Here is a 27066-nt window from a genome sequence, read left to right on the forward strand (position 1 = left end):
TTCTTCGGTGGTGGTGGTGATGGTGGCTCCACAAATTGCTCTCTGGGGATCTTCTACCTTTAAAAAGGAAGTCCTGTTAAATTCCCCTATACAGCCTGCTTTTATTTGTGTAAAGTACCTATTACATTTACACTGTAAATCTCTAGTCCTGTGTCAGCTAAAGGAAACTAGGCCTTGTTGGGCTGCCTCTTGTACGTATCACTGCTTAGAAGTAGGGCATGCATTACAGTACTACATTAATATTAAGAACTTCATAATATTACTATCTTTACATTAGCATAATTCTATGAGAATATCAATTCCACATGGTGGATGAAAAAGAATTATTCCATAGTTGAGCAGGATTACAATCTTTGCAAATACTCTTTGCAGTAAGTCACTTCTGAGTAAACAGAATCTTGCTGTAAGGCTTCTTCAGTTAATCAGAAGACCTCTGATTAAAAGCCATTTTTGGAAGGGTGGTATAGTAATCTAATTAATTAATTAATTAGGGCAGTAAATCTATGCACTTACTGCACATCGGACAGCTCCATTTATTCCATAATATTTATTATTGAGTAAAAATTCCTAGAATCAGGCTGCACAAACTACCTCTTTCTATCGTTCCCAGATCCTACTGTCTTCTGCTCTTGCTTTTGGTCTGACTTACGTACTATTACTTCTGTGTGGAAAATGTCCTTCCCTTCCTTACCTCTCAAATAATTTCATGCTTCTCTTTTAAATCCCTTCTCAAAACCTTCCAAAAACTCCTTATTTGACCCACCACTGAGACTAGCTTACTGGACTGGCTCCTAGATCCAAAGAAAATTTGTCAAGGCTTGCTCTACCCTATCTTTGGTATGTATTTTTTCAACCTTAGCCTCTTCCATTATATTTGACCTGTCCCTTTTACCTAGAGCTCTGTTTAGCAACAAAGCCACTTTCCCCCTTGTGCTCTAGTAGCACTAGCAGGAATCTAGAGCTGGTGGCTCTGTAACCCATGCTCCCATAATGGAAGAGGAGAAATGGTTCTTGTAGTTTAAAAGAAAAAGACATTAGGAAAGGTGTGTGCTCCAACATTGGGAAGAGGAAGCACATAGTCTCCTAATATGAAAAAGAAAAAAGGAGGAGAAGCAGACCATGAATGGAATGAGATTTTCCTGCAGCAGAATTACCACTTTTGGAAAAGATGTCTTGAACTTGGGCAACAGCTGAGTAATGGCTGTGTATTGGTTGTGTGCAAAAAAAAGGAGAAAAGTCTGAAAAAGCTCCTTTATTATAATTTTTGGGCTGTTTCATTTAGTGCTGCTCCTGAATGTGTAATCAGCACATTGTTGCTAAACAAATCTTTAGCATTAGTAAGTTTCAGTCTTTTAAATTTACAGGAGTCTTCTGTCTAAACTGTTAAGGAAATAAAAGTGAAACACAGGAAATTATTGCTATATGGATTACTTTAGTTTTGCTTCTGTTAATCTTTGCCATGTAATAGCTGTGGTACTAGATTTCTGAACCTGTAGAACATAGAATCAGGACTAGAAGAATGTTTGTGGAAGCCCCAGGAGACATGATCTTAATCTCTCTGTCTCTTGCTTCCCCTCCTCTCCTTTGCACTGAAGAAATGTACTCAACATGAATTGAGTGCATTCAGGTTATTAGTACAGTTAACTTTTTAATTAGTTTCTGGCAGCATTTTATGTAATGGCTGAGAAGAGAAGCTGAAGAGAAAGTATAGTAATGATGTTATTGGAAGAAAGCAGGGATGTTGTGGATAGATGAACAATTTTGCAGGGTAGCTTTGGGAGGGGCCGCGATCTGTACAGATTAAAGACTACCACTCAATATCAGTTGCTGGGCCAGATCAAGAGCCAGATCACTTAAGCGGAAGGACAGAGGTAAACGGGAACTCACAGACTACATGTGTGCAATGCTAGTCTGGATGTCAGCCAATAAAATATGAGAAATGGGGAAAAAAAAACCACAGGGGGGAAAAAAAATTAATAATAAAAAATAAACTTTGTTAGCTGCCCCATGACAAATTTTTCTCTGGGCGCCTCACAACAGAGTATTTAAACATACAATAAAAACACATAACACATTAAATCACAACAGACAAAAAAGGTGAAAAGAAAAATACAAAATACAGTACCAAGCAGATTAAAAACTCATTTTAAAATTAGTTAAAGATTGGATCAAATCTGCAAACCAGAATTTAAAAGGCCTGGGTGAACAAAAAGGTGTTTACCTTGTGTCTAAAAGAACAAAGTGACGAAGCCAGGCGAACCTCACTGGGGAGGCTATTCCATAAACAAGGTGCAACCATCAAAAAGTCCCTCTCCCTGGTAGCCACCCACCTCACCTCGTTTGGCAGAAGCACCCGGAGGAGGGCCTCCGAAGAAGATCTTAAGGTTTGAGTAGGGACATATGGGGCAAGACGCTTTCTCAGGTAACCTGGTCCCAAGCCATTTAGGGCTTTAAAGGTCAAAACCAGCACTTTGTATTAGGTCTGGAAACAGACTGGGAGCCAGTGCAGCTGACGAAGCACTGGCATCATATGATCAAAATGTCCAGTCCCAGTTAATAATCTTGCAGCCCTATCTTGTACCAGCTGCAGATTCTGGACCGTTTTCAAAGGCAGCCCCACGTCCAGTGTATTGCAGTAATCTAAGTAAGAGGTAACCAGCGCATAAGTAACTGTGGCCAAGTTATCTCTGTCCAGGTAAGGTTGCATTTGGCATATCAGCCGAAGCTGATAAAAGCCGCTCTGAGCCACAGAGGCCACTTTTGCCTCTAGTGACAGTGCTGGATCAATGAGCACCCCCAGGCTGCAAACCTGGTTCTTCAGGAGGAGTGCAACCCCATCTAGAACAGGCTGAACATCATTCACCCGGGCAGAGGAACCACCAACCAACAGTACTTCTGTCTTGTATGAACTGAGTCTCAGCTTATTCACCCTCATCCAGTCCATTACTACATCTAAGCACCGATTTAGGACAGTCACCGCTTCACCTGCATCTGTTGAAAAAGAGAAATACAACTGAGTGTCACCTGTATATTGGCGACACCTCAAGCCAAATCTCCTGATGACCTCTCCCAGCAGTTTCATTTGGATGTTAAACAGCATAGGGGGAAGAATGAACCCTGCGGAATCCCAAAGCACAACTGCCAAGACGTTGAGCAGTAGTCCCCCAGCACCACCCGTTCGGAACTGGCCTCAAGGTAGGAGCGGAACCATCCCCAACAGTGCCTCCCACACCCAACTTGGCCAGTCTATCCAAAAAGATACCATAGTCAATGGTATCGGAAGCCTCTGAGAGATCCAAGAGATTTAATGGTTGCACTCCCCGTGTCTCTCCCTCTTTGGATAGGTCATCCTACGGGGCAACCAAAGCAGTTTCTGTCCCAAAGCCAGGCCTGAAGCCTAATTGAAATGGATCTAGATAGTCCATTTCCTCCAAGAGTGTCTGGAGCTGGTCAGCCAAGACACGCACAAGCACCTTGTCGAGGAAGGGAATATTGGCCACATGCCTATAGTTGTTTACATCCTCTGGGTCCAGATTGGGTTTCATTAGGAGTGGTCGAATAATAGCTTGCTTCAATGAAGCTGGGACTACTGTCTCAATGAGGCGTTGGAACCTGCTGAACCCAGCTAAAAATTCCCTCCTTACTAGATTTTAATAAGCCATGAAGGGCAAGGGTCAAGCATGCACGTGGTTGGCTGAACTTGACTGAACACCTTGTCCACATCCTCGGGCACCAATAATTGAAACTCCTTCAGCAAAACGAGACCAGATTTTACTCTGGGCACCTCTCCCATGATCCTGCATCAGCCATAGTGTCCAAATAATGCTGAATGTGAGCGACTTTACCCTCAAAGTGCTGTGCAAATGCATCACAGCATGCCACTGAGGGTTCTAATGCATCCTGCCCAGGGCCAGATTTCAAAATGCCCCGCACTACCCGGAAGAGCCCCACTGGACGACATTGAGAGAATGCAGTGGTGGATGAAAAAAAGCTTTTCTTCTGTTCCATCACTGCCACAGAATAGGCTGGATTCTCTAACCTGCGTTCGCTCAGACTCACCCTGAGGTTTCCTCCACTTACGTTCCAGCCATCTCACAGCTTGCTTCATTGCCATCACCTCAGGTGTATACCAAGGTGCTGCATGGGCTCTGCTTTTTGGGAGAAGGCACTTGCGAGCTATCTTGTCAATCGCCTGAGCCACCTCTTTATTCCAGAAAGCAACTAGAGCTTCGACAGGAGCGCCTGCTGTACCAGCTGGAAAATCCCCCAGAGCCCTCAGGAATCCATTGGGGTCGCATCAGTCTTTGTGGGTGGACCATTTTTATAGGTCCCCCAGCCTTGCAGAGAGGTGTCCCCGCTAAGCCCAGAAGGAAGTGATCTGAGCATGACAAGGGCATAGATGACATATCCCACACTTTCAAATCACCGTCCTCTTGTCCAGTCAAAAAAACCAGATCTAGAGTGTGCCCCAGTTCCTGTGTTGGGCCAACAATATGTTGGGACAGCCCCATGGTTGCCATGGCAGCCATGAAGTCCTGAGCTGCCCCAGACAAGGCAGTCTCAGCATGGATGTTGAAGTCACCCAGAACAATCATTCTGGGAGTCCCCAACACCAAATCCGAGACCACTTCCTTGAGCTCAGGGAGGGAGACAGCTGGGCAGCGGGGTGGGTGGTACACCAACAGAATCCCCACTCTGTGCCTGAGAGCCCAACACCAGGTACAAACACTCTGAACCAGCACTCACTTGAACAGGGGGCCTAGAGAGGAAAATAGAGCTTTTATAAATTATATGTATATATTTATAAATTACTCCTCCCTGGCCCTCCAGTCTATGCTGATGCTGCACTAAATATCCAGGTGGACACACCTGGGAAAGATTAATCTCCCCCAGCTCCCCCACCCAGGTCTCTGTAATACAAACCAGATTAGCCCCTTCCTCCACAATTAAATCATGGACTGACCGGGCATTAAACAGCAGCACCAGGCCAAAGAACAAGCTGGTAAATCAACCAGGAACCCTCTCATTATGGGAACAACCATAAGAAGGGATAGGAATAAGATTTTGAACCACTCTTCCTTTTTTCTGATGTGAGACCTCATGCCATACCTCCCCCTAATCACTCTAATTGGTGCACCCCCAGCTCTCCTCAGGTTCACATTATTATTATTATTATTATATTTTTATACCCCGCTCTTCCTCCAAGGAGCCCAGAGCGGTGTACTACATACTTAAGTTTCTCTTTCACAACAACCCTGTGAAGTAGGTTAAATCCTTACTCTTTACTTGGGCACATAATTTAAATAGCTAAAAATTCCTCCCAGTCAGCAGTGGGGCCCTTGCCCTTGTGGTTCCCAAAGGGGCGACCACCTTTGGTGTTGCCCCTTCGGTGACAGGGCAGTGTGCTGTTTTCTACTGCCAGCCCAGGAAGTGATGCAGGACCCAGCAGAAACTGCTGAGTCAGCCCTCTGGGCCCTCCTCCTAGGGGCTGCAGCTCTACCACAAGCTCTACTCACCGCCTTCCAGGGGAAGATCACACAGGGCAGGTGGAACACTCCTTTCCTTCCTCTTCTTCCCTCTCTGAAGCTGGTGTGGGAAATCTTTTGAGAAATTGTCTTCACTCCACATCTCTGGAGTGAATGCAACTCCCAGGGACTAGATAAGGAGGGAGCGGGAGTGAAGGCTATAATAGCCTGGTGGCTGATGGGTGTTGAAACATGAGCAGAATGAGGAGCGGGCGGGGTCAGAAGGAGGATGGGGAGAGAGAATAAAGAATTGAGGTGAAGGAACAACATGTGAACTGGCTGTATCTACAGTGTTATGTGTAATGCCAAAAGAGATGACGTCCCACCCCTGGAGAAGGGATTTGGGATCCCTTGCAAAGGTTTTGCCAAATGAGGAAAAGGAGAGGCAGTCGAGTGTCAACAGAACACCAAGGTCTATGTGTGGCACTGCGCATGCTCACAGCTAGCCAAGGAAGGTGCTGGGGTTCCCAGGCAGTCAGGCTCAGAGTTGGCCTGCAGCAAGCCGGTCTAGGGAATGACCCAGCCTCAAAGGTTTCTCTTTAGGGTTCTGCCTGGGAGTCGAGGTGCTCTCAGGTACAGGGATAGCAAGCCCACATAATCTGGGAACATATGTAGTTTCATGGCAAAGTTTGTGAGAAATGTATATGGGTGGTTTCGTCTGATTTGAAATCCTCTCTAGATAAAGAATTACCATGGTGTCACTCTTGCATATGTGGCACTTGGCTGCGATAACATTGAGGTGGCAGCCATCACATACATATTAAACCTCATTATCTCAATAATTATTTGGCCAGTTTTGTTTTGTAAAGTGTCATTGGAACTTTAATGAACATCCCTTCATTAAGGGAGGGCAGGATGCCATCATGCCTCAAGGAGGTGATGGTAAGACCACTATTTTAAAAAGTCCCCTCTTGATCCTTCCAACCCAGACAACAATAGACCTGTCTCTAACCTTCCCTTTTTGGGTAAGGTGACAGAGCATGTGGTGGTGTCCCAGCTGCAGAGGGATTTGGATGATACTGATTATCTAGACCCTTTTCAATCTGGCTTCCGCCTCGGATATGGTACTGAAACTGCCTTGGTCGCTCTAGTGGATGACCTACACCGGAAACTAGACAGGGGAAGTGTGTCCCTGTTGGTTCTGCTGGACCTCTCAGTAGCATTCAATACCATCGACCATGGTATCCTTCTGGACCACCTTTCAACTTCGGGAATCAGAGGTACTGCTTTGGAGTGGCTCTGGCCCTTTCTTGGGCAGAGGGTCCAGAAGCTAGGGGGCTATTGCTCTGCTCCATGGCCATTGTCCTGCAGTGTCCCACAGGGTTCGGTTTTGTCCCCCATGCTGTTTACCATCTACATGAAACTGCTGGGAGAGGTCATCCGTGAGCCAGCGTGGTGTAGTGGTTCGAGTGCCGGACTAGGACCGGGGAGACCCGAGTTCAAATCCCCATTCAGCCATGATACTAGCTGGGTGACTCTGAGCCAGTCACTTCTCTCTCAGCCTAACCTACTTCACAGGGTTGTTGTGAGGAGAAACTCAAGTATGTAGTACACCGCTCTGGGCTCCTTGGAGGAAGAGCGGGATATAAATGTAAAAATCATCATCATCATCATCATCATCATCATCATCATCATCCAGGGACTTGGACTGAGTTGTCAGCAATATGCAGATGACACTCAGCTCTATCTCTCCTTGTCACCTGATCCTAGGGAGGCAGTGGATGTCCTGCGTCGGGGGCTGGAGGCTGTGTTGTATTGGATATTGGCTAATAAACAGACTGAATCCTGATGAGATGGAGGCAATATTGGTCAGTTGGAGAGCCAATCGGGATGAGGAGATTTTACCGGTTCTGGATGGGGTTGCACTCCCCTTGAAGGAGCAAGTACACAGCTTGGGGGTATTGCTGGACCCAGCTCTGCTTTTGGAAGCTCAGGTGGAGGTGCAAAGGCCAGGGGTGCCTTTGCACAGCTTCGGCTAGTGCACCAGCTGTGTCCCTCTCTCTCGAAGGCAGATCTGGCCACAGTTACCCATACCTTAGTCACGTCACTGCTGGATTACTATAACACGCTCTACGTGGGGTTGCCCTTGAAGAATATTTGGAAACTGCAGCTAGAGCAAAATGTGTCGGCTAGGATTTTATGTGGAGTTGCCCGCTGGGATCACATCACACCCATTTTGAAAGAGCTGCACTGGCTACCAGTTTGTTTCTGGGTCCAATTCAAGGTGCTGCTTTTGACCTTTAAAGCCCTTCAGTTTGGGCCCTGGATACGTGAGGGACTGCCTGCTCCCAAGGGTTGCTGCCCGCTTGACGAGATCATCTGAGGGGGCTGTGCTCCAGGTGCTGACAATGAGGGAGGCTCAGCTGTTGTGCGGGACAGGGTTGTCTGTGTTGCTACCCCAGACTCTGGAATGTTATCCCAGTGGCTATTTGCTCCTCGGTCTCCATCGCAATTTTTAGAAAGCGTGTGAAATCTTGGCTTTTTACCCAGGCTTTTATATGATCATCTCTACTGATGCTTGTTTGTATTTTGTGTGGTTATTTTATGTTTGTATTTTAAATCTTTTTAGTCAGATCTATGTTTTTCTGTTTTAGCTTAATATTTTAATTGTGTAATATTTATCGTCTTTTGGGTGAACTGTCTTGGGAATGTTTTAATGAAAGGCAATATATAAATTTAATAAATAAACAAACAAATAAATAATGGGATACAAAACATGTCCATATGATTTCTGGTAAATTTTTGGCCTTTTTTACATACCAAAAAAGAGGAGAAAATTATTTTTAACATCAGTTTTGAACTGATTGGCTGGGATCCTGGCTTAGTTTTAATCAAAGTAGACCTACTGAAATAATGGGAATTCATTTGCTCAGGACAAACTTAAATAACATTATTTCAGTGAGTCTACTCTGAGTGGGACTGTCAGGATCCTAGCCATTGTATAGGTTTTTTAAATTGTTAAATTTATATACCACCTTTCATATAAAAGACAATCATATATACTAACAATCATATACAGACAATCATACAGTGAGGTACTATGTATAAAGCATAGAGGGGAAAAAATATCTGATCTGACACTATTTGATCCAAAATAAAAATGGTCAGGATTGGGATTAGCATGTGTGTGTTTTTATATCGTATAGTTGGATCATGTCAGATTTTCAGTTGGAAATTCTGACAAATTAGATGCCCCCCCTAGGGATCAATGGGAAACAAACTTTAATAACAACTCCAGAAGGGCTTGGCAGAAAGCTTTAACGTTTCACATGGTGGTAGTACATGATGAAAGCACTACATACATTGAATTTAAAGCTAATTGGTCAACTCATTGCTTTTTAATGAATTTTTGAAACAGTTTTAAAAACTTTTTGTTTAAGTGTTATAAACTGTTAGTTTCATGGCATAAAGTTACAAAAAAGTGCAGGAATTGAAACCCCACTCTGATCATTGTTTATGCCCCGTTTGGAGAAAATTTTTGCACTTTTCAATTCAATTCTTGCACTTTTTGTAACCTTAGCTTAGGCTAAAGCACAGAACAATATCACTCTGTTGTGTCCAGTCTTCCCTCTTGCAGGGATTCCCAGATGTTGTTGACTACAACTTCCAGGATCCCCAGCGCAATGGCTTTTGCTTGGGGATTATAGGAGTTGTAGTCAACAACGTCTGGGAATCCCTGTTAGAGGGAACACTGGTTGGGTCCAATCTGCATAACTGGTTTGGGGACCTGACCTTGATTGCATTCCAGGTTGTCTGAATAGAATAAATAGAATAAAGCCTCACATGCATTTAGCATGTCTTTTGTTGCGCCAGGAACTCAGGCTTAATCAAGGACACACATGATTCAACGGACGTATGTGCTACCCTTTCTAGGCAGCTTTTGCACTGGTCTACCTAGGCACAACACTGTTGTTTGATCCAAGCAGAGGCCAACTTCCTCTGTGGAACCAAGTGCTATGCTTTGCTGCATACTTGCATGAAGCAAGCATTTCCCAACAAGGAATGGGGGTGCGGTGGGAGAAGAGGCTGTCTGCGAACACAATTTCTTTTTAACTAGTCTCAGAAATATTAAAACTAAAGCATTTTTCCCCTTGTAGATTACTACTTCATATTGTTTTCTAAACTGTAGCTTAAAAGTACATTTGACTTGAAAATAGCAGCCACTGAGTGAAAAAAACCTAGACATTTCCCATCAACGTCTTTGTTCCTGAGAAATATGATCGTATTTGTTTAAACATTCATAGCATTTTCTTCAGAAATTTTTTTTACAACTCACAGTATGCATTTAGAGGACAGCTTTTCATACCTGCATTGACTTTTATAACTGTATTTTATGTGATGTTGAAACAATCACATTATGTTTACCCAGTGGTGGCAGATTTCTTGAGTATTGGGTATGTAGAATTGCGCCTGTAAATTTTATAGTGGAAAATGGAAGTCATGGTACTGTAACACTTCCCATACATACTCAGGTGTGGCTCCAGAGCAGGGGCAAGCACCCTTTAAGACAGGTAGTTTGCTCTTCCCACCTCCCCCCCCCCATTTTTGTTTCAGAAATCTAGCATAGCACAGCTCATCCACCCAGATTTGCACTTTGCCTCTTCCATGTCCCCCCTCATGTTTTTCTTTCCTAGTGACACCACTGTACATACCTCTTTGCCCTTTATAGCTGTTAGGATGCTGGTTAGACATCACAGCATAAAGGAGGATATTGAAAATACTGTCAGCTGGAAAATGTTGATTCAATTTAGAGGTTTTACTGTAGATTGCAACTGTTGCAGAATTCTGTAAAAGATTTAAAGGAAGACTGAATGGTGTGTTCAGTCATCTTATGGTTTTGAAAATAGGCTTCACACTTCCATGTAATTTCATGGAAGTGTGATTAGACAAATGAACTATATCATTAATTTTGCTTTAAGGAATTATTTTTGTCACCTGATGAATCTCCATTTTTCTACATTGCCATCAGGTTAAGGTCCCTATTAAGTGCTTAATTGCGACAGCTGTTTATTGTTTTTAAGTAATTTATTATGAGTGATTGTATTCTGTTTTATTGTGTTTTAGCATTGTTTATTGATCATTGTATTGAGTATATTTGTTACTCCTATTTCTGCTGGCCAATGGCCGTAATAAAAATTGATGATGAATCTCCAAAGTATTCTCAGCATTATACTGTTTTGTAGCTGCTATATAGAAATATAACTTTTAGCACCATTAGCAGTAGTATACAGAGAATTGCCAACTCGCACATTTAAAGCTAACCTCCCTGTTTATGTTGGTTCTGATTTTTAGCTCAGCCTCCATGCTGATAAGTGTGCAATTTAAACTTGCAATCATTTAAATGAATTTATGTGTGAAAGTGGCAGTTTTTCAAGCTTTCTCCCCTCCCGCTATCCCCCTCTCTGGAAGATGCTTTTAAGTTTGATACAGCTGATGAGACTGCTGCAAGCCATGTTCCTAACCTCTCGTTGAATTTCCATGATGTAAGCAGCCCTGGGAACATTTCCTAACTCAGCAAGAGTGGAATTACGTTTGACTGCAGAGTAGTAGTATAGATAAAAAATCAGATTAAAAGTGTTAGTATCAATTGGTGGAGAAACTGCTGATTACTTGGTAAACCTTTAGATAAGCAACAAACTGAGCTGTGACAGTACAATATAGTCCTTTGCTTTAATAACACTTTCTCATTCTGCTAAGCTGCTTCTTTTGGGAGCAAACTAAGTAATCTTGTGTAGCTAGAAAATAAATTGGCTTCTTGCTTTGACATTGTTCAGCTGAGGGCATAAATCCTAAGAGATTCTTGGAAGTTTCTTCTGGTATTTTTCCAACCATCAACATTTAATACTTAAGCAACTGTGTAGATTTAAAATGGTGTGGCCAGGAGATTAGTATGTGTCTGAAACATGGGGTTTCTAATCTGGTACTAGATGGTTTTCTCCAGCCTACCCAGCTGGAGCCATAGGAGGAAGAGGAAGAGGAGATTCTCAACTTGGTTTAAGAACAGAATTTTGCTTTATATAAGATCAAACAATTGGTCAGTCTAACTTAGTAGTACAAACTGATTTGCAACAGTTTCCAAAGTTTCAGATAGGGGTCATTCCCAGCCCTGACTGGAGATGCCAAGGACTGAATGGTGACTTCTCATGCAATGGATGCATATTGCACATAACGTGAAACGGAGGTTGCCAGACCTGCGGTTAATTTTTCTAACTGTGAATCACATTGCAGATGTTTGTCCAACAACCTCCTTTTTCAGGGAAGGGGAGCCGCTTCCTCTTCCTGGTCCTCCAAGGTAGCATCCCAGCAAGCTCCGTAGTGTTTGCATCGGCACACTGTGGGCAGGGTGTCAGGATGTCTCTAGGGTGACGGCCATTGTCCACGATCTTCAAGGGTGGTGTGCCGAGCACGATCGTGCCTTTTTGGAATGGTCCGCCTGCCCTTGGCAGAGAAAGGGCATTTAAATCTTTCTTCTTCTTCTGACATCTGTTGCACCACCATCCTCATAATAGCCCCCAAGCAAAACTATCTTGCACAAGCACAATTTCTGGCGGGAGGAGGATCTTGGGGGAGGGGCACTATTTTCCTGTTACTCAGGAAATGGAAGGGAACATGATGACTTCCTAGGAGGAGATAAGTATAAGAGGGAGGGCAAAGGATCCTGCGGTCCAGTCCACTGTGACCAAGGATGCTCTTGTAAGGGCTCACCTCAGCAAAACAATCCATGGAGAACAAATCACACTCCTACCCCCATGGCAGCTTGCTGCCAGGTAACTAGCATTCTCATGAGAGGGCCAGTCTACTGGGGAGGACCTTAGGCTCACCAAAACCTTCTGTCTTCTGCCAAACTGTGTGCTCATGAGCTGAGCTAACCCAACAAAGGGGTCCCTGCTTGCATGGGGCCCCAGTTCACTCTGGTTGATGATAGCAATTTTGCACAGCAATGCCCTCCTCTCCAGGGAAGCCTTTCATGCACCCAAAGGAGATTTTTACACTTCATGTGTCTGAGCATAACTGGGTGCACAGACTGGGGAAACACTGGGACTGGGGACAGATCTTTATTTTCATTCAGAAAGGGGAGCCCCGATTTCAAGCAACCCCAGGAGAATGGAGTCACCATTCCAGGCAGAAACAAAGATGGACATGTTCAGACGGGCAGATGGGCTGGCGAAGGGCTTGGTTTGACTGCTCCTTCTTCGTAGTCGCCAAGACAGGGAGAGCTGTTGCCACAGCACCCACCTTTGCGGCTTGCTTGTATAGACACTCTTGTCAGGCCTGACACTCTTCTGAGAGAGCGGTCCATGGGAGAAGGGGATGTCAGCGCCTATCCATTTTAAACTGGCTTTAGAGTGGGCTATGGGGTTGAGTCAGCCTTGGTTGGCCTGATGCATGATCTCTACCAAGGAATGGACAGAGGGAGTGTGACTCTGTTGGTTCTCTTGGATCTCTCAGCAGCGTCCGATACCATCAACCATAGTATCCTTCTGGGTCATCTGGAGGAGTTGGGGATAGGAGGCACTGCTCTGCAGTGGTTCCACTCCTATCTCGCAGGCAGATCCCAGATGGTGGAGCTTGGTGACAGTTGCTCTTCTAAATGAGAGCTGTTATATGGAGTCCCTCAGGGCTCCATTCTGTCACCAGAGCTTTTCAATATCTACATGAAACCTCTGGGTGAGGTCATCAGGAGATTTGGTGCTGGGTGTTATCAGTACTCTGATGACACCAAAATCTACTTATCTCTTTCATCTGCTTCATCAGGAAATGACATTCATTCCCTAAATGCCTGCCTAGAGGCAGTAATGGGCTGGATGGTGAGCCAGTGTTGTGTAGTGGTTAGAGTGCTGGCCTAGGACTGGTGAGACCCGAGTTCAAATCCCCATTCAGCCATGATACTAGCTGGGTGACTCTGGGCCAGTCACTTCTCTCTCAGCCTAACCTACTTCACAGGGTTGTTGTGAGGAGAAACTTAAGTATGTGGTACACCGCTCTGGGCTCCTTGGAGGAAGAGCAGGATATAAATGTAAAATAATAATAATGATGATGATGATGAAAAAGACCAAAACAATCCCAGTGGTAATTGGCGCCCTAGATGCGATTCCAAAACAACTACTCAGTACCCAGAATGTTGGGGGCAATATGCTAAATCATTGTAAACCGCTTAGAGAGCTCCAGCTATAGAGCGGTATATAAATGTAAGTGCTATTGCTATTGCTATTGCTAACTAGAAGAGCACATCAACACCATAGGGGCCACAGAAATCACCATCAGCCAATTACAAAAAGCAACTTTACTCAGAACAGCCTATATTCTGCGACGATATCTATAACAAGAGCAACAACATTGACAATAAAATTCAGCCATCCCAGGTCCTTGGGAAGGACTCGATGGCTGGATAAAACAAACCAGTCAATAACACCTGTCTGACTGTGTAAACAACAACAAATAAATAATTAAATTAAATTAAATTACAACAAAGCTGAACTGAATCCAAGCAAGATGGAGGTGCTCATTGTAGGGGCTCAGAATCTGAGGGTTGAATTAGATCTCCCTGTGCTGGATGGGGTTACACTCCCCTGGAAGGAGCAGGTATGACGCTTGGTGGTACTCCTGGATCCAGGTCTCACCCTGGTATCTCAAATGGAGGCTGTGGCCAGGAGTGCTTTTTGTCAGCTTAGGCTGAATCAACAGCTGCATCCATTCCTTGAGGAGGATGGCCTCAGAACAGTGGTGCACCAGCTGGTAACCTCCAGGCTTGACTACTGTGCTCTACGTGGGGCTGCCTTTGTACGTAGTTTGGAAACTTCAGTTAGTTCAAAATGCGGCAGCCAAGCTGGTCTCCGGGCCAACTTGGAGAGACCATATTATGCCTGTTTTGAAACAGCTGCACTGGCTGCTGATATGTTTCTGGGCGAAATACAAAGTTGGTTATTACCTTTAAAGCCCTGAACGGCTTAGATCCAGGTTACCTCAGAGAGCGCCTTCTTCGGTCTGATCCCCACTTCACGCTAAGATCATCTGAGGAGGTCCAGCTCCAGTTGCCACCGGCTCATCTGCTGGTGACCCAGAGGCGGGCCTTCTCTGTAGCTGCTTCTAGATTGTGGAATGCGCTCCCTGCAGAAATCCGTAATTTGAATTTTTTATTGGCATTTAGGAGAGCCCCAAAGACCTACCTGTTAGGCCTGGCCTTCCAGGGTTTTTAAATTGTTTTAAAGGGTTTTCAATGTATCGGGTTTTTATAAGGTTTTGAATTGTTTTATTTTTTAGCTGCTTTATTGTATTTTAAAATTTTCATTCCCAATCATTGATTGATTTTAACTGTTTTATGATATTTGTGAACTGCTCTGAGCTATTCTGTAAGGGCGGTCTAGAAATTGAACAAATAAATAAATAATAATACATATTATTAGCAATTCAGCTCGACACCCCTGTCCCCACAGACGGCTCTTCTCATGAGTTGTGAAGGTGTATCGCCAGGGCCTTAAATTCTCATGAGTGAGCGATCTGCTCAGGTACAGCATCCATCATCATCACAGAGGAAGAATATCCCCTGTCAGTGTTGGCAATGCTGATCCTGCTGCCTGGCCCTTCTCTTGAGTAAGCCTAGGGACCACACACGTACCCCTCAGGGGAAGGGCCCCCCTTCCCCTACATCACTGTACAAACGATAGAACTTAGCCATTCAAGGAAACCTGGAAACCTTTTAAACCCGACCCCGGGTATCGCTGCCCTGCCATATGTTGTCATCCCAGTGCTCTAATGGGGTTGCTCTGCTTATGTTGCCACCTCAAATGCATGTGCTTGTGAACATACATCTTTTGTCGCTTCGTTTTCGCAGAGCAAAGCACTTGCCAGTCATGCCATCCCACCCCCTTTCTCTCCTGATTGCCAAGAGAGGGGGAGCAAGGGACAGAGTAGGAGGAAGGCATGCCTCTGTGTGACTTTGCCACTTGACAGGCTGACAAGCTTTGGATGGGATGTGGTGATGTCCCTGTTGCTGGACAGCTGCTTTGTTGGATTGGAGATGGGATGGCGGATCGAGTGCTCGGAGAGAAGCGCTGCAGGCATGGAGTGGGTGCGATCCTGGGTGGGTCTGAGCCACTGTCTCTATGATTACAGTTCCAGACGGTGAATGAAACTGTGGTTATGGTGCTGTCTGCATTCGGATGTAATGCTGCTGCCAAAAAAAATCAGGTTAAGGTCGCAAAAACTCACTGCAAACCAAAGGTTCAATCTGGAGTTTGGCAAGGCAAACCTCAGGTTGCTTTTGACACGAAACCATGGTTGCACGCATTCGGATGTAATGGAGTTCCAATCTCTGCCCTGTTTAACCATGGGTTTGCATTAAGTGTGAATACAGCCAATTTGTGCACTCTACCATTGAACTCTGGTCCTGTCTTTTTCACTTCTGTGCTTGCCTAGAACTGCAGGATGCTCACAGCCCTATGTATACTGACTGTTCAGTTCTTTTGCTGTGATCCCAAGAGCTTGTATTTCTTGTAATACAAGAAGTCAACAATGAAATTGTTTTCTTCTTTGCCCTTTGAACAGCCAATTCCTTTGCTATCTATATCACAAACTGCTTATTATGAAATTCCCCTCAGTAAGAAACGTAGTTTGTCGTGTTGCACAGCACAAGTGCAGTTTGATAAAGTTTAAACTGCTCTTATGCTCACATAATTGGTTCCTATTTCTTTGAATCCTGACCTTCATGCCTAGTGTTTGTCATTTCAGTTGTGGACTCTAGCAGTACAATTGGTGCCCTGGGAATATTTGCACATAGCTCATACAGGATATGTAGGTCAGTGATGGTAAAGCACATGCTTTGTGTGCATCAGATCCTAAATTCAATATCTGGCATCTCCATAGGGGGTCTTGGATAGCAGAACTGGGGAAAATGTTTGCCTGAGGCCTTGGGGAGCTGCTATCTAAGTAGACAAGACCTGACTAGAAGGACCAATAATCTGAATTAGTATCAGGCAACTCTGTAAATTCATATTCTTGTATTTTTATTTCTTTCTTCTTTCTTTTTTGGCAGCATCTTAAACAAAACAAAAAAACATAATATGGAGGTAAGGCCCATACATGAGAGCAGTCTTTTTCCAGCCAGTGAGTACTGCTAGTGGTACTTCACGGTATGTCAGATGGTACTTGGCTCCACTGCCATAGCAACCTTGTGGCACTGCTCCTCCTGGTCCAATTCCAGAGGTGGCTGATGCACTGGTGGCAAGGTGTGGCTGTGCAGCTGCCCCATGTGGCTGAGCAGCTGCTTGGAGGAGGGACAGAGGGTGCAGAAAGTGAAGAAAAGACCAGGCAGTAGCAATTAGAGATGCCTCTCCCCCCAGTCCAGGGACAACTGTGGAGCAAGCCACTCTCTCTTGTGCACAGCAACCATCTCTGGCAGCAGTGTATTTGTAAAAGTGGTGGTCACAAAAGAGATACTTGCCAAAAAAAACACACACCCCAAAAACATTGAAAAATATTAGTGGGGTTGGAGTAGTTCCACCAACATTTGAGAGATGGGGCTTGTGGAGGACCCAGCTATCCCACCAGACAATAAAGTGTGGGGAACAGCCCTCTAGTCCTGACTCCTTCACCACTGCCACCAAGTGGGCTTTTGATAAGGCTGAGTCCACTGCAACAGCCCTTTCAGGAATTCAAAATACCCAAACCAAACCTTAGTAGAGTGTAATGGCCTATAGGCATGGGGTGGAGACAATCAACAAGCTATACTATCTTAACAAGAATGGTTTTTTTTTAACTAAAAATAAAAGTTCCAATTAAAACATTACTTTACAGAAAACCAGGGAGAAGGGGTTTGTAAGCACAAAAATCAATGCAGGTTTACAATTTTTTAAAGGGGGCTTATTTACCAAAAAACCAAACCCACCGGGGGTCTGGGCCTGCTTCACAGGGCTTTTTGGCTTGGTTCTACGAGTTCTTCCCAGAACATTCTGAGTTTTTAAAAAACCAGTGCCCCCAATCCAGAGACAGTCACACTAATACAGTATCCCACTGAAATTAGTAGGACTGTTAGTTGTAACGGACGTTCTTGGGATCATTTACTTTGATGCAGTTTAAGTAGGTGTCTCTGGTAAGTCTCGAAATAGTAAGTCTCTAAATTAACTGGTAAGTCTCTAAATAGGCTTGGTGAGGGAAAATGGTTTTACAAAGTAGGGCTAAGTGCCTGGTTATGTGTGTTTGTTCATGTGTGTGTATGTGTGCGCGCGTGCAAGCTAGAACAAACAGTCTTTAAGTTGCCATGGGATTATTTGTTTTTTATGCTACTTATTTATGTAAAATATGTACCGGTATATAATTCTTCATAAATCAAAATTCATTTTTTAAAAACCCAATAAAAACACAATCTCTAACATCACAGAAATATTTATTTAGCATATTTGTATACCACCCAAAACTCAAGTCTCTGGGTGGTTTACAATAAAACAACACAGATTCAAAACAAAGTTAGAATGGTTTAAAATAAAATCCTGGGTGAATAAATGTATCGTAACAGCCCTTTAAAAGGTTTTCAGCGATGGAGAGGCTCTTATTTCTAGAGGGAGCACATTCCAAAGCCTCGGGGAAGCAGTGGAGAAGGCCTGTCCTTGAGTAGCCACCAGACAAGCTGGTGGCATCTGCAGATGAGCTCCCAAGATGATTTCAATAGGTGGCGAGGCTTATAACGGAGAAGGTGTTCCATTAAATATGAAACACTATCTTTGTACCTCCCAGCTGCCTGACCACCCTGATCTCTAATTTACAACCACTCTGTTCCACTAGTCTTCCATTCTTCTAGGAGGACTTGATTACTAGGATTCCCAAGCCAAAATGATGTTTTAGTGTATAAGCCAGCCCCTTCTGGAGAGCAACGTGCAGAGGGCCTCCTGACAGAACAGATTGTAACCTTCCTCTGCTCATGCCAGCCTTTTGCTTGGCATGCAGCTGATCTGCCAGGTGCACTGTAATGTGCCTGGCCCTTTTTAATAAACCGGGGCCTCCCATGCTTCACATGAATCTCTGTGTGCAAAAGAGGCTAGACCATGCCCCTGTTGTTTAAATATCTGTGAATTTGCTTGAGTGTACATTTGATAGGTCCTCCACCTTGGAATTTTGCATTGGTCCATTGTGTTCCATTTATATAGATTACTACAAATATTTGCTTTTGCCTTCACAGTACCCATAGTTCTAACAAAGGATGATTAATAAATAATACAGTTCCTCCAAGTTGAGACTTGACATTAAATGATCCAATCCCTTGGGAACACTAGGTGGAGCTGTTTGGTTGACAAAGATGTGTCTGGAACCCTTGCTTTCAAAGAGTGGGTGTTTACCAGCTGCTTGTTACAGTTTTCCCCCCAAGCAAACAATCTTTATTAATTTGAATCATTTGGAAATAACCCCTGTGCCATCCCCACTGGAAACTGTTGCAATAATGGAATTGTGTTGAAATTGTGATAGTTGATATGCTATGATGATGGAAGACTGTAGCATGAGCCAGTCTATTTCAGGGGCACAGTTGCACCACAGGATCAGGCACTTTATGCCTTTTGTCAATATTCCCTGTATATACAGTACTGTATAACTGCTCTGTAAAACCAATCAATATAAATACCACAATTTTACCAAGAGAAAAATAAAAGCCCACAGAGCCTTTCCCTAGAGGTAGCGAGCAATTGGAAATCCAGTTAATGTCAGAAAAGAAGAGTACCTTCTCGCTGGTGATCAGGTTCCCCCATTTGCCTGCTGGCGTGGCTGCTAACTTCTGCTTGGAACCCAGCTACAGGCACTTCAGATGGATCATTTGTTCTCTATGCCTCCAATCGTGCATAACTCCTCACCAATGGGATTTAAGCAGCCAAATTCTGTGCAAGATTTCAGCCTCTGTTTGCATTTGTATTCCTGTTCATGCAGTTAATGTAGCAGCAATCTCAAAAACCTGCTTCTGAGTATTGAAGCCGTTTGCTCTGTGTACCTAAAGTGAAATTAATTAATTACCCAAGTCTTAATTGCCCGGGATCACATGTGGAACTAGGTAACTGAATCCTAGTAGACATTTCCTTGCTTTTGCTATAACTTTTGGGAATGGGTGTAATATAAATAATTAGGTTTTGGCAGAAAAGTAAATTTATTATATAACTTTCAAAGAGAGCATTAGTTAAATCTAATTTCATTAGCTGATCTGAACTGACAAGATTTAACAGGTGTGTGTGCACGCATTTCTTTCTAGAATTAATATTGTGTCTTTCATGTGGAGCCCTCTTATTTCCCCCCCTTTCTTCCCAGTTTATTTATTCATTACATAACCCAATACTATAGCAGATAAGGAGACTTCTTTTTCCCTTAAAAAAAATTCTCTGTACAATATTAACTTGATAATCTATCTTTATGATAGATAATTTATGAGAGTGCAGTATAACATAGTCTGTGCTGGTTGAAATTTGTATTCAGCTGAATTACTTAACAGTTAATATTTTACACAACACGAGGTAAAAGAAGTATTTTAACTTTAATGACAGCCTTGGCAGGAGACTGTTTGGTTAAACAATAGTACGCAATGAATGCTGGCTCAAAATGTTCCCAGTAGTGAGTAAGAAAAGGATTGGTTGAGTCCTTTACCTTCTGTGGAGCAAGGTAATAAATTTTTAGTAGGCCATGATATTCTCAGAATGCTCAAGGTACATACCAAACGTGTGCTCTTTGGAACCGCCTTTCAAGCGATTTGGTGCTAACACACACTGGTGTCAACTGGCTGAAGGTCACCCTTCACCTTCATTGGAGTTCTAGAAGAAGCCACGTGTGTTAGAACTGGTCAGGAACTGATTGGATGTGGAACAGTGCTATTGCGATGTAGTGAGTAAAGTGTCAGGCCTGGGCCACCTGAGTTCAAATCCGAAATCCCCATTCATGCACACTCCATGTACTCTGCCTTATGCTCATTGAAGAAAGTGGGGGGTGGGGGAGATCGTTTAGGGAGATTAGATTATTAAGGGGGCAAAATTAAAGGAGGGAGAATAGCACTGAAGTCGCAGTAGGTAACCTTTTCCTTCCAAGACCTAGTGCCCAAATGGTCATAAACAGATGAATGTTGGATCTGTAAACTTTGGTCCCAAAAACATGAGGAGAAAACCTCGGGTTTGGGGAGCTAACAGATGTTTGGGCTCATTTCAATAAACTATTTCCTAGGACATAGTTTCTTCTTGGGCTTTTAAAATGCTTTCTGGTATTGCTCTTCTTTGTTTCTTTCCCTCTTTTTCCTTTTCCTGAATATTTGAGCCAGTGTATTAGCCTGAAACACCAACATTGTCATATTTTGCAAAGGTCTAGTGCTGCCATTTTAGGATTTAACTGTCAGGCTGCAAAGGGTTCATGCAAGCTGGACCAAAAATGCCCTTTGTAGCTTATGAAAAGGATGCAGAAAATTGGTATTATGAAACATGAAACTGACATGTTTAAACAGTCTTAAGTGATGTGGTGGATAAAGTGGAGGGTGCATTTGATCAGGTTTTAATCCATAGAAGAGCAGCAGCAATGGAAGTCTGCAAAATCAGGGTCAACTTGTTAGTAACAGTTGGTGAAGAACAACCCGGAGTGGAACAGGGGCATTTCTCTCCATGCATGTTTGCTGTTTAGATACAACCACAGAGGTGGAAAGGAAGCTGATGCGTAAGGGATGAGAGAGGGGCCTGAGGAGCAAGTCAGGGAGTAAGAATGGGAATCCCTGAGTATACAGCAGAGCATGAGGTGTAAATAGGTAAGCAACTTGGGGAAGAGAGCTGGTCTTGTGGTAGCAAACGTGAATTGTCCTCTTGCTAAGCAGGGTCTCCCTTGGTTTGTATTTGTATGGATCACCACTACATGTGAGTGCTGCAAGATATTCCCCTTAGGGGATGGGAGCCATAGCTCGGTGGAAGAGTATGTGCTTGCATGCTGAAGGTTCCAGGTTGGCTCCCTGGCATCTCCTGGTAGGGCTGGGAGAAACTCCTGCTTTGAAGAGCTGCTACCAGTCAGTGTAGGCAGTACTGAAATAGATGGACCAATGGTGTGACTTGGTATAAGGCAACTTCCTTTGTTCCTGTTTAATTTGAGGGGCAACACTCACTGAGAGGGGGACAGCTGAGTGATGCAGATAAAGAAATGCTGAGTGATGAAGGAAGCCTTGCTGGCAGTGCCAACCTTTGGGTAGGTTGACCAAAGGTGGTGTTGCAGGCCCCGCTGTCTTCCCCCCCCCCCCATCGCCTGTCATGCTAAGGGCAGTGTTATGCCCCCACTTGAGGACACTGGAAATGAGTGGGGTGCAGGCCACTTACCAGAAGGTGGGGAGGCACCTGAGGAAGAGCAGGCCGGTGATGTGAATGGGGAGATAATTGAGACAGGCCAGGGTGAGTGTTTGGCTCAGGAGGGGCCAGCAGGCCCGGGTGATCTTTGGAGAGAAGGGTCAGGATCTGAGCCACCGTTTGAATGGCCACTATCTCCTCAAGGATGCAGACGGGAAAAACGTCAGCAACAGGTGAGGGAATTACGGAAGAGTAATCGGCTCTTGAGAAGGCAACAGGAGCCGGATTGAATCTATGGCAGCTGGGGCGGGGGGTTGGAGTATTATTGATTAAGTGCACGTGGCTGCTTTCTATAAATTGAGCGGACTGTGCCTTGAACAACTGCTGGAAACAACACGTCAAATCAGTTTGAGCTTCTGTCGGAGAGGTTGTGACCTTGGAATTTGGGCTTCTCACTCCTCACTTCTGTATCCCTGGTGAGACTGTTAAACCTGTCTATTTAGCAGTAAAACTGAAACCTGAGCTACTGGCTATTGTATCATATATTTCTGGCCAGCGTCTTCTGCTGAGTGAGCTTGTGACAGGCGGCAGTGGAGGTTGTATGTGATTTCTTTTAAAAGCACCGCACTTCACCTGTCAGGCACCCGGCAGAAGCCTCTGCATAGTGTCAGAGGCTCGCCTGGCATGCTGCAGGGAGGCTGCCCCCTCCTCCACTGCTCGGCTAACCTCCATGCAGGCTTCACAGAAGCTGCCACCAGGTGCCCAACACAGCAAAGAGCGGCGCTGTTAAAAGAAACTGTGCTGCTTCCACTGCTGCCCCTAGCCTGACTAGACCGTGGGGCCTTGGCAGCAGTGGCTAGGGTTGCCATGTGGCCCGGAATTTTGGGCAGCCCCCGAAATTTGTCTCCTCCACCCTGCTGCTGAAATCACCCGTTTCCCACCCTAATTTAAAATGTGCCTCCCAATTTGCCTGGATTCCTCTGCAGCTGGCTGCAAGCTGAGAAAGCAGCCTGCTCCCGTCTACGCAGCTGCTTCTGTGTGCTGGCTGCTCATGAGCAGCTGCGGGGAGGAATAGGGCTGGCAGCATCTGCCTCAGCCCCTTCATTTCCCAGTAGCAGCTGCTGTGTGCAGGACGCTTCCCTTTTTTCCTTCCTCCAGGCAGCAGCCAGCCAGGTGGTTGCTGGAAGAGTGGAGCCAATCGTGCCATGCCCCATAAGATAGGGGCACACATTCTGGAGTACTCAAGGTTTGCAGGTGCGGCTGGAGGAGGGGATGGGAGGTGGAGGGGAAGATGTGGCTATATCATATCTGTGATCATACCTTTCCCTGCCCCCTCCAGTTCCCTTGCATACTTTCCTCTCTCAGTTTTTCTACCTTTTGCATTTCACTTGGTGGATTTCTGGCTCCGGAGATTCGGTACCTGGCTGCCTTCTCAGAAGCAAGTCTCACTAAATTCCATGGGACTTAGACGCAAATATGCGAGCATAGGATCAGGCTTTAACTTGCAATGCTAATGCACACTTTCCTGGAAGGAGGGAACACCATGAAATACAGTGGCATTTACTTGAATGTATTTGGCTCCAGATACTCAGCCTGCTTTCCTCCCGCCCGCCTTCAGTATCTCACTTCTTCTCAGGGGACAGAGCTTCGTCACTATGCATAAGAATGGATCAGCGGCTGCAGTTGGTAGTAGTAGTAGGATGTAGGAAGCTTGGTTTGGAAGCTGCGGTTCTTCTTCTTTCTCCTGAGAAGCAGCCCGATCTCAGATGTAATGTGCTTACCGAGAAGCTAACCCACTCCAGTCAGCGGAGCTCAGCCCCACTGCTCAGAACAGCAAATTGCTTACCTGTAATGGTAGTTCTTCTAGTGGTCCACTGTACCTTAATACAAATGGACTTTGAGCACATGCAGAAGCCTAGTTCGGGAACCTTCTAAGCTTTGCTACATTTCTGGTGGTAACCCCGCCCCATAGCCCTACACGACAGTGAGGCTATCTCCCCCTATCCAGTTCTTCGTTGTCCGCTGCACGACTTACGTTGCTTATACTTGGAGAACTTGTTCTTTGATAGGTGCTACTCTATTTCTATATTTTATTTCTCCAAAAGGGTTTTCTTCTCTCTCTATCTATCCTCTTCTAGTATCATTTCTGGCTTTCGTGTTATAATTTTGGTTTTACCAGCCCCTCCCCCCCGCCAATTCTTCCCTCCATCATTACCTCTGTTTATGGGGACTAAAGTCACGTTTAAAAAGTGCACAAATTATGGGTCTAAAATCCCCTCTATGGATGGCCATCAGTTCTGCTTGCAGTGCCTCGGAGAGTTGCATGTAGTTCAGCAGTGCATCTTTTGCCTAAAGTTTACCCGGCAAGTGAGGCGTACCTGGGCTTCCCGCCTTCGAGCTCTACTCTGGGAAAGGGTGCTTTTGGGGCCTAATATGATGGCTTTCGCACCTCCTACCACTGCTTCAATTACAAGCCAGGTGACCACTCAAACAACCATGCCCGTAAACCGGGAGGTGGGGGCTTTGGTTCCGTGTCCCTTGGGATCGGTGACAGATCTGAGGACGCCAGTGCAGCTCCAAGCTATCCCAAGCACCTCTTCCACGGCTGTGCCGGGTGCATCTAAAACGGGTCAGACAGGGAAGGAGCTTAAAAAGACCAAGAATCAGAAACAGATTCTTGTCACGGAGAAACCTTTGAAAAAGAAAAAGTGGACCATTCCAGTGGAAACTCCTTAAGGATCCGCTTCAGCACCCCTGGAGTTGCAAGCGGCACCAGTCCCTGCTGTACTGCCACAGTCTCTCTCTCCGCTGGTACCAATTTCTGTACACAGCTGTCCAACAGTACCAGAGATTGCGGACCAGATTATGGTGGCCACTACACACCGCCTGTGCTGGACTCAAGGGAGCCAACACCAACGTGCACATTTGAGAGGGAACAGGACTGGTGCCACCCACGCTCTGAGGATGAAACCTCCAATCCTGGCTGGGACCCTGGGCGCCAGGGACACACAGTCAGACGCTACTCTCCAGAGAGGCGCACTCAATATGACCTTTACTACTGGGACAGGGAGCCTGGCAGAAGGGAATATTCCCCCACAGAGTATTGCTGATCTTACTCTCCCTCATCGGATCGCTATGCATATTTTGTTGATGACAGATTTGACTTGGAGGAAAGGGAGAGGCATTATTATCATAATTACCAGGATCGGAGAGAAGACTACTATAGAGACTCTTGCTCCTGTTCTTGATCTCCAAGATGAAGGATGCCTCGGGCTCGGGCTACAGTATCATGCCCTGCACCTTCGGTTCCTACGCGACTGCCAGCTCAACAAGACCCAAAGCTGCTGATTTTTACTGTAAGCCAAGTCCCCTGGGACCAGTGCTGCAGGGAACTCTGGCTGCTCCCCAAGCACCGGAACCCTTGCCAACTCCTCCAGACTTTTGCTTCTCAACATTCAGCCTCTTCAGGAGAGGGTTAAGTTAAGAAATACCGCTAAATCCCTGAGTTCTTTATCAGTCCCACTTACAGATTCCCAAAGAATGGGAAAGCTTCCAGATCCTCATCAGTGGCTTCTTATTCTTCTTTCAAAGCGCCTTCGTACTCCAATCAATCTGACCATTCCTTTTGTGGAGCACGCATCACTCAGTTTAGGAAATGCCAATTTGCATTTGGAAAATGCAATCAGGCCAAGCCCAGGTCCTCTGCCTACAATAAAAGACAATGACCATTTTACTTTTGGAACACACTTAAGACCCTACCTAGACGCTTACAAAAAAATTACATTGAACTAATGGGTCCTTACTATAATTCAAATTGGTTACACAATAGAGTTTGTTTCAATTCTCCCACCATCAGGCATCCATATTACAAGGCCAACATGAGAGCTTATTCAAGAGGTTGATTCCCTATTAGACAAGGATAAGAACATAAGAACAGGATGCCATAGACCAAGTCTCTTACAATGGGATGAAAGGATTTCCCCCCATTATTTTATAGTACCAAACCTGATGGGGGGCTCTGTCCCATTATGGACCTCAGAGACCTAAATTTGTTTGTTTCCTACAAAAAGTTTTGAATGCTGACAGTCCCCATGATACTTCCTCTTTTAAGGAAGGAGGTCTGCTTTGCGTCTGTTGATCTTGAAGATGCATATTACCTTATCTCCATCAGACCTCAACATAGAAAATTGCTATGGTTCCAGATGGGGTCATTGATATTCCAGTTCAAGGCTCTCCCATTTAGACTTTCGGCCACAACAAAGTGCATGGTGGTTGTTGTCACCTTTCTCCAGGAATCGGGGATCCAGGTCTTCCCGTATTTGGATGACTGGCTCTTCATTGCGGATATGAAATGTGATCTTCTAGACTCCCTGCATTTCTCCATAACACTGCTGTCTGATCTGGGGCTGCGCATCAGTTACAAGAAATCGTGCCTCTCGCCCACAAAGTTTATCAAATTCCTGGGCATCATCTTCAATTCTGTAAAAGAAGTCATCATACTTTCTCTGGAGAGGGTCTCAGCATTACACACTTTGGCCAGGAACTGTCTATTACATCCAAGACAACCGGCAGCGGTGATTTAATGACTCTTGGGACTCATGGCCTCTACAACGGCAGTATTACACCACACGCACCTTCGCATGCACATTTTACAAAGATGGTTTCTCTAACAGTTTCAACTACATGCAGCATTTTCGGTCCCGCATCCCTGTACTGCCACCTGTGGCACTCCAGCATCTGCGATGGTGGAATACTCTACAGAACCTATGGGGCTCCATCAGTTTCCAGATAGTTCCAGTTTCAGCGGTTTTTACTACAGACGCTTCCATGATGGGCTTGGGCACTCATCTCAATGAGGTTACCACCCGGGGTTTTTGGCCACACAGCACGCAGTTGATTCACATAAACTATCTGGAACTTCTCACGTTCTGGCGCACCCTACAGCGATTGCGTCTCCATGTGCACAATCCAAAGGTACTGATCCAGACGGACAATACAACTACAAAGGCCTATATCAATCGCCAGGGCAGCACGGGGTTTCACAATCTTCTGGCACTGCCAGTACACATATGGGAATGGGCCATCCAACATGACCTCACTTTGTCCACAATCCACATTCAGGGACAGGACAATGTATTAGCCGATGCGCTCAGCCATGTAACTTCGTATGATCATGAATGGACCGTGGCAGCGAAACCAACCCACACCATTTTTCGCCTCTGGGGGACCCAGAGGCACAAATATTTTTGTGTCCAGAGAAAACCGTCAGT

At 45.0% G+C, this 27066-nt stretch overlaps 1 protein-coding gene across 7 annotated transcripts in view; it reads left to right on the plus strand.

Annotated features, from left to right (window-relative positions):
* The window catches only part of NME7 (NME/NM23 family member 7), a 157070-nt gene that overhangs the window by 3449 nt on the left and 126555 nt on the right, over window positions 1–27066 (plus strand). Inside the window, exon 2 of one of the 7 annotated variants that reach the window (XM_053310235.1) lies at window positions 776–837. The exons of 4 other annotated variants lie outside the window; for them this stretch is intronic. In XM_053310235.1, the coding sequence (XP_053166210.1) occupies window positions 776–837 (62 nt within the window). Of the gene's footprint in view, window positions 1–775; window positions 838–23034; window positions 23051–27066 lie in introns of those variants that run through there. 2 more of the 7 variants (XM_053310242.1, XM_053310237.1) reach the window with 2 other exon arrangements.

The sequence above is a fragment of the Hemicordylus capensis genome, chromosome 3 (genome assembly GCF_027244095.1).
Source record: "Hemicordylus capensis ecotype Gifberg chromosome 3, rHemCap1.1.pri, whole genome shotgun sequence".
NCBI lineage: Eukaryota > Metazoa > Chordata > Lepidosauria > Squamata > Cordylidae > Hemicordylus > Hemicordylus capensis.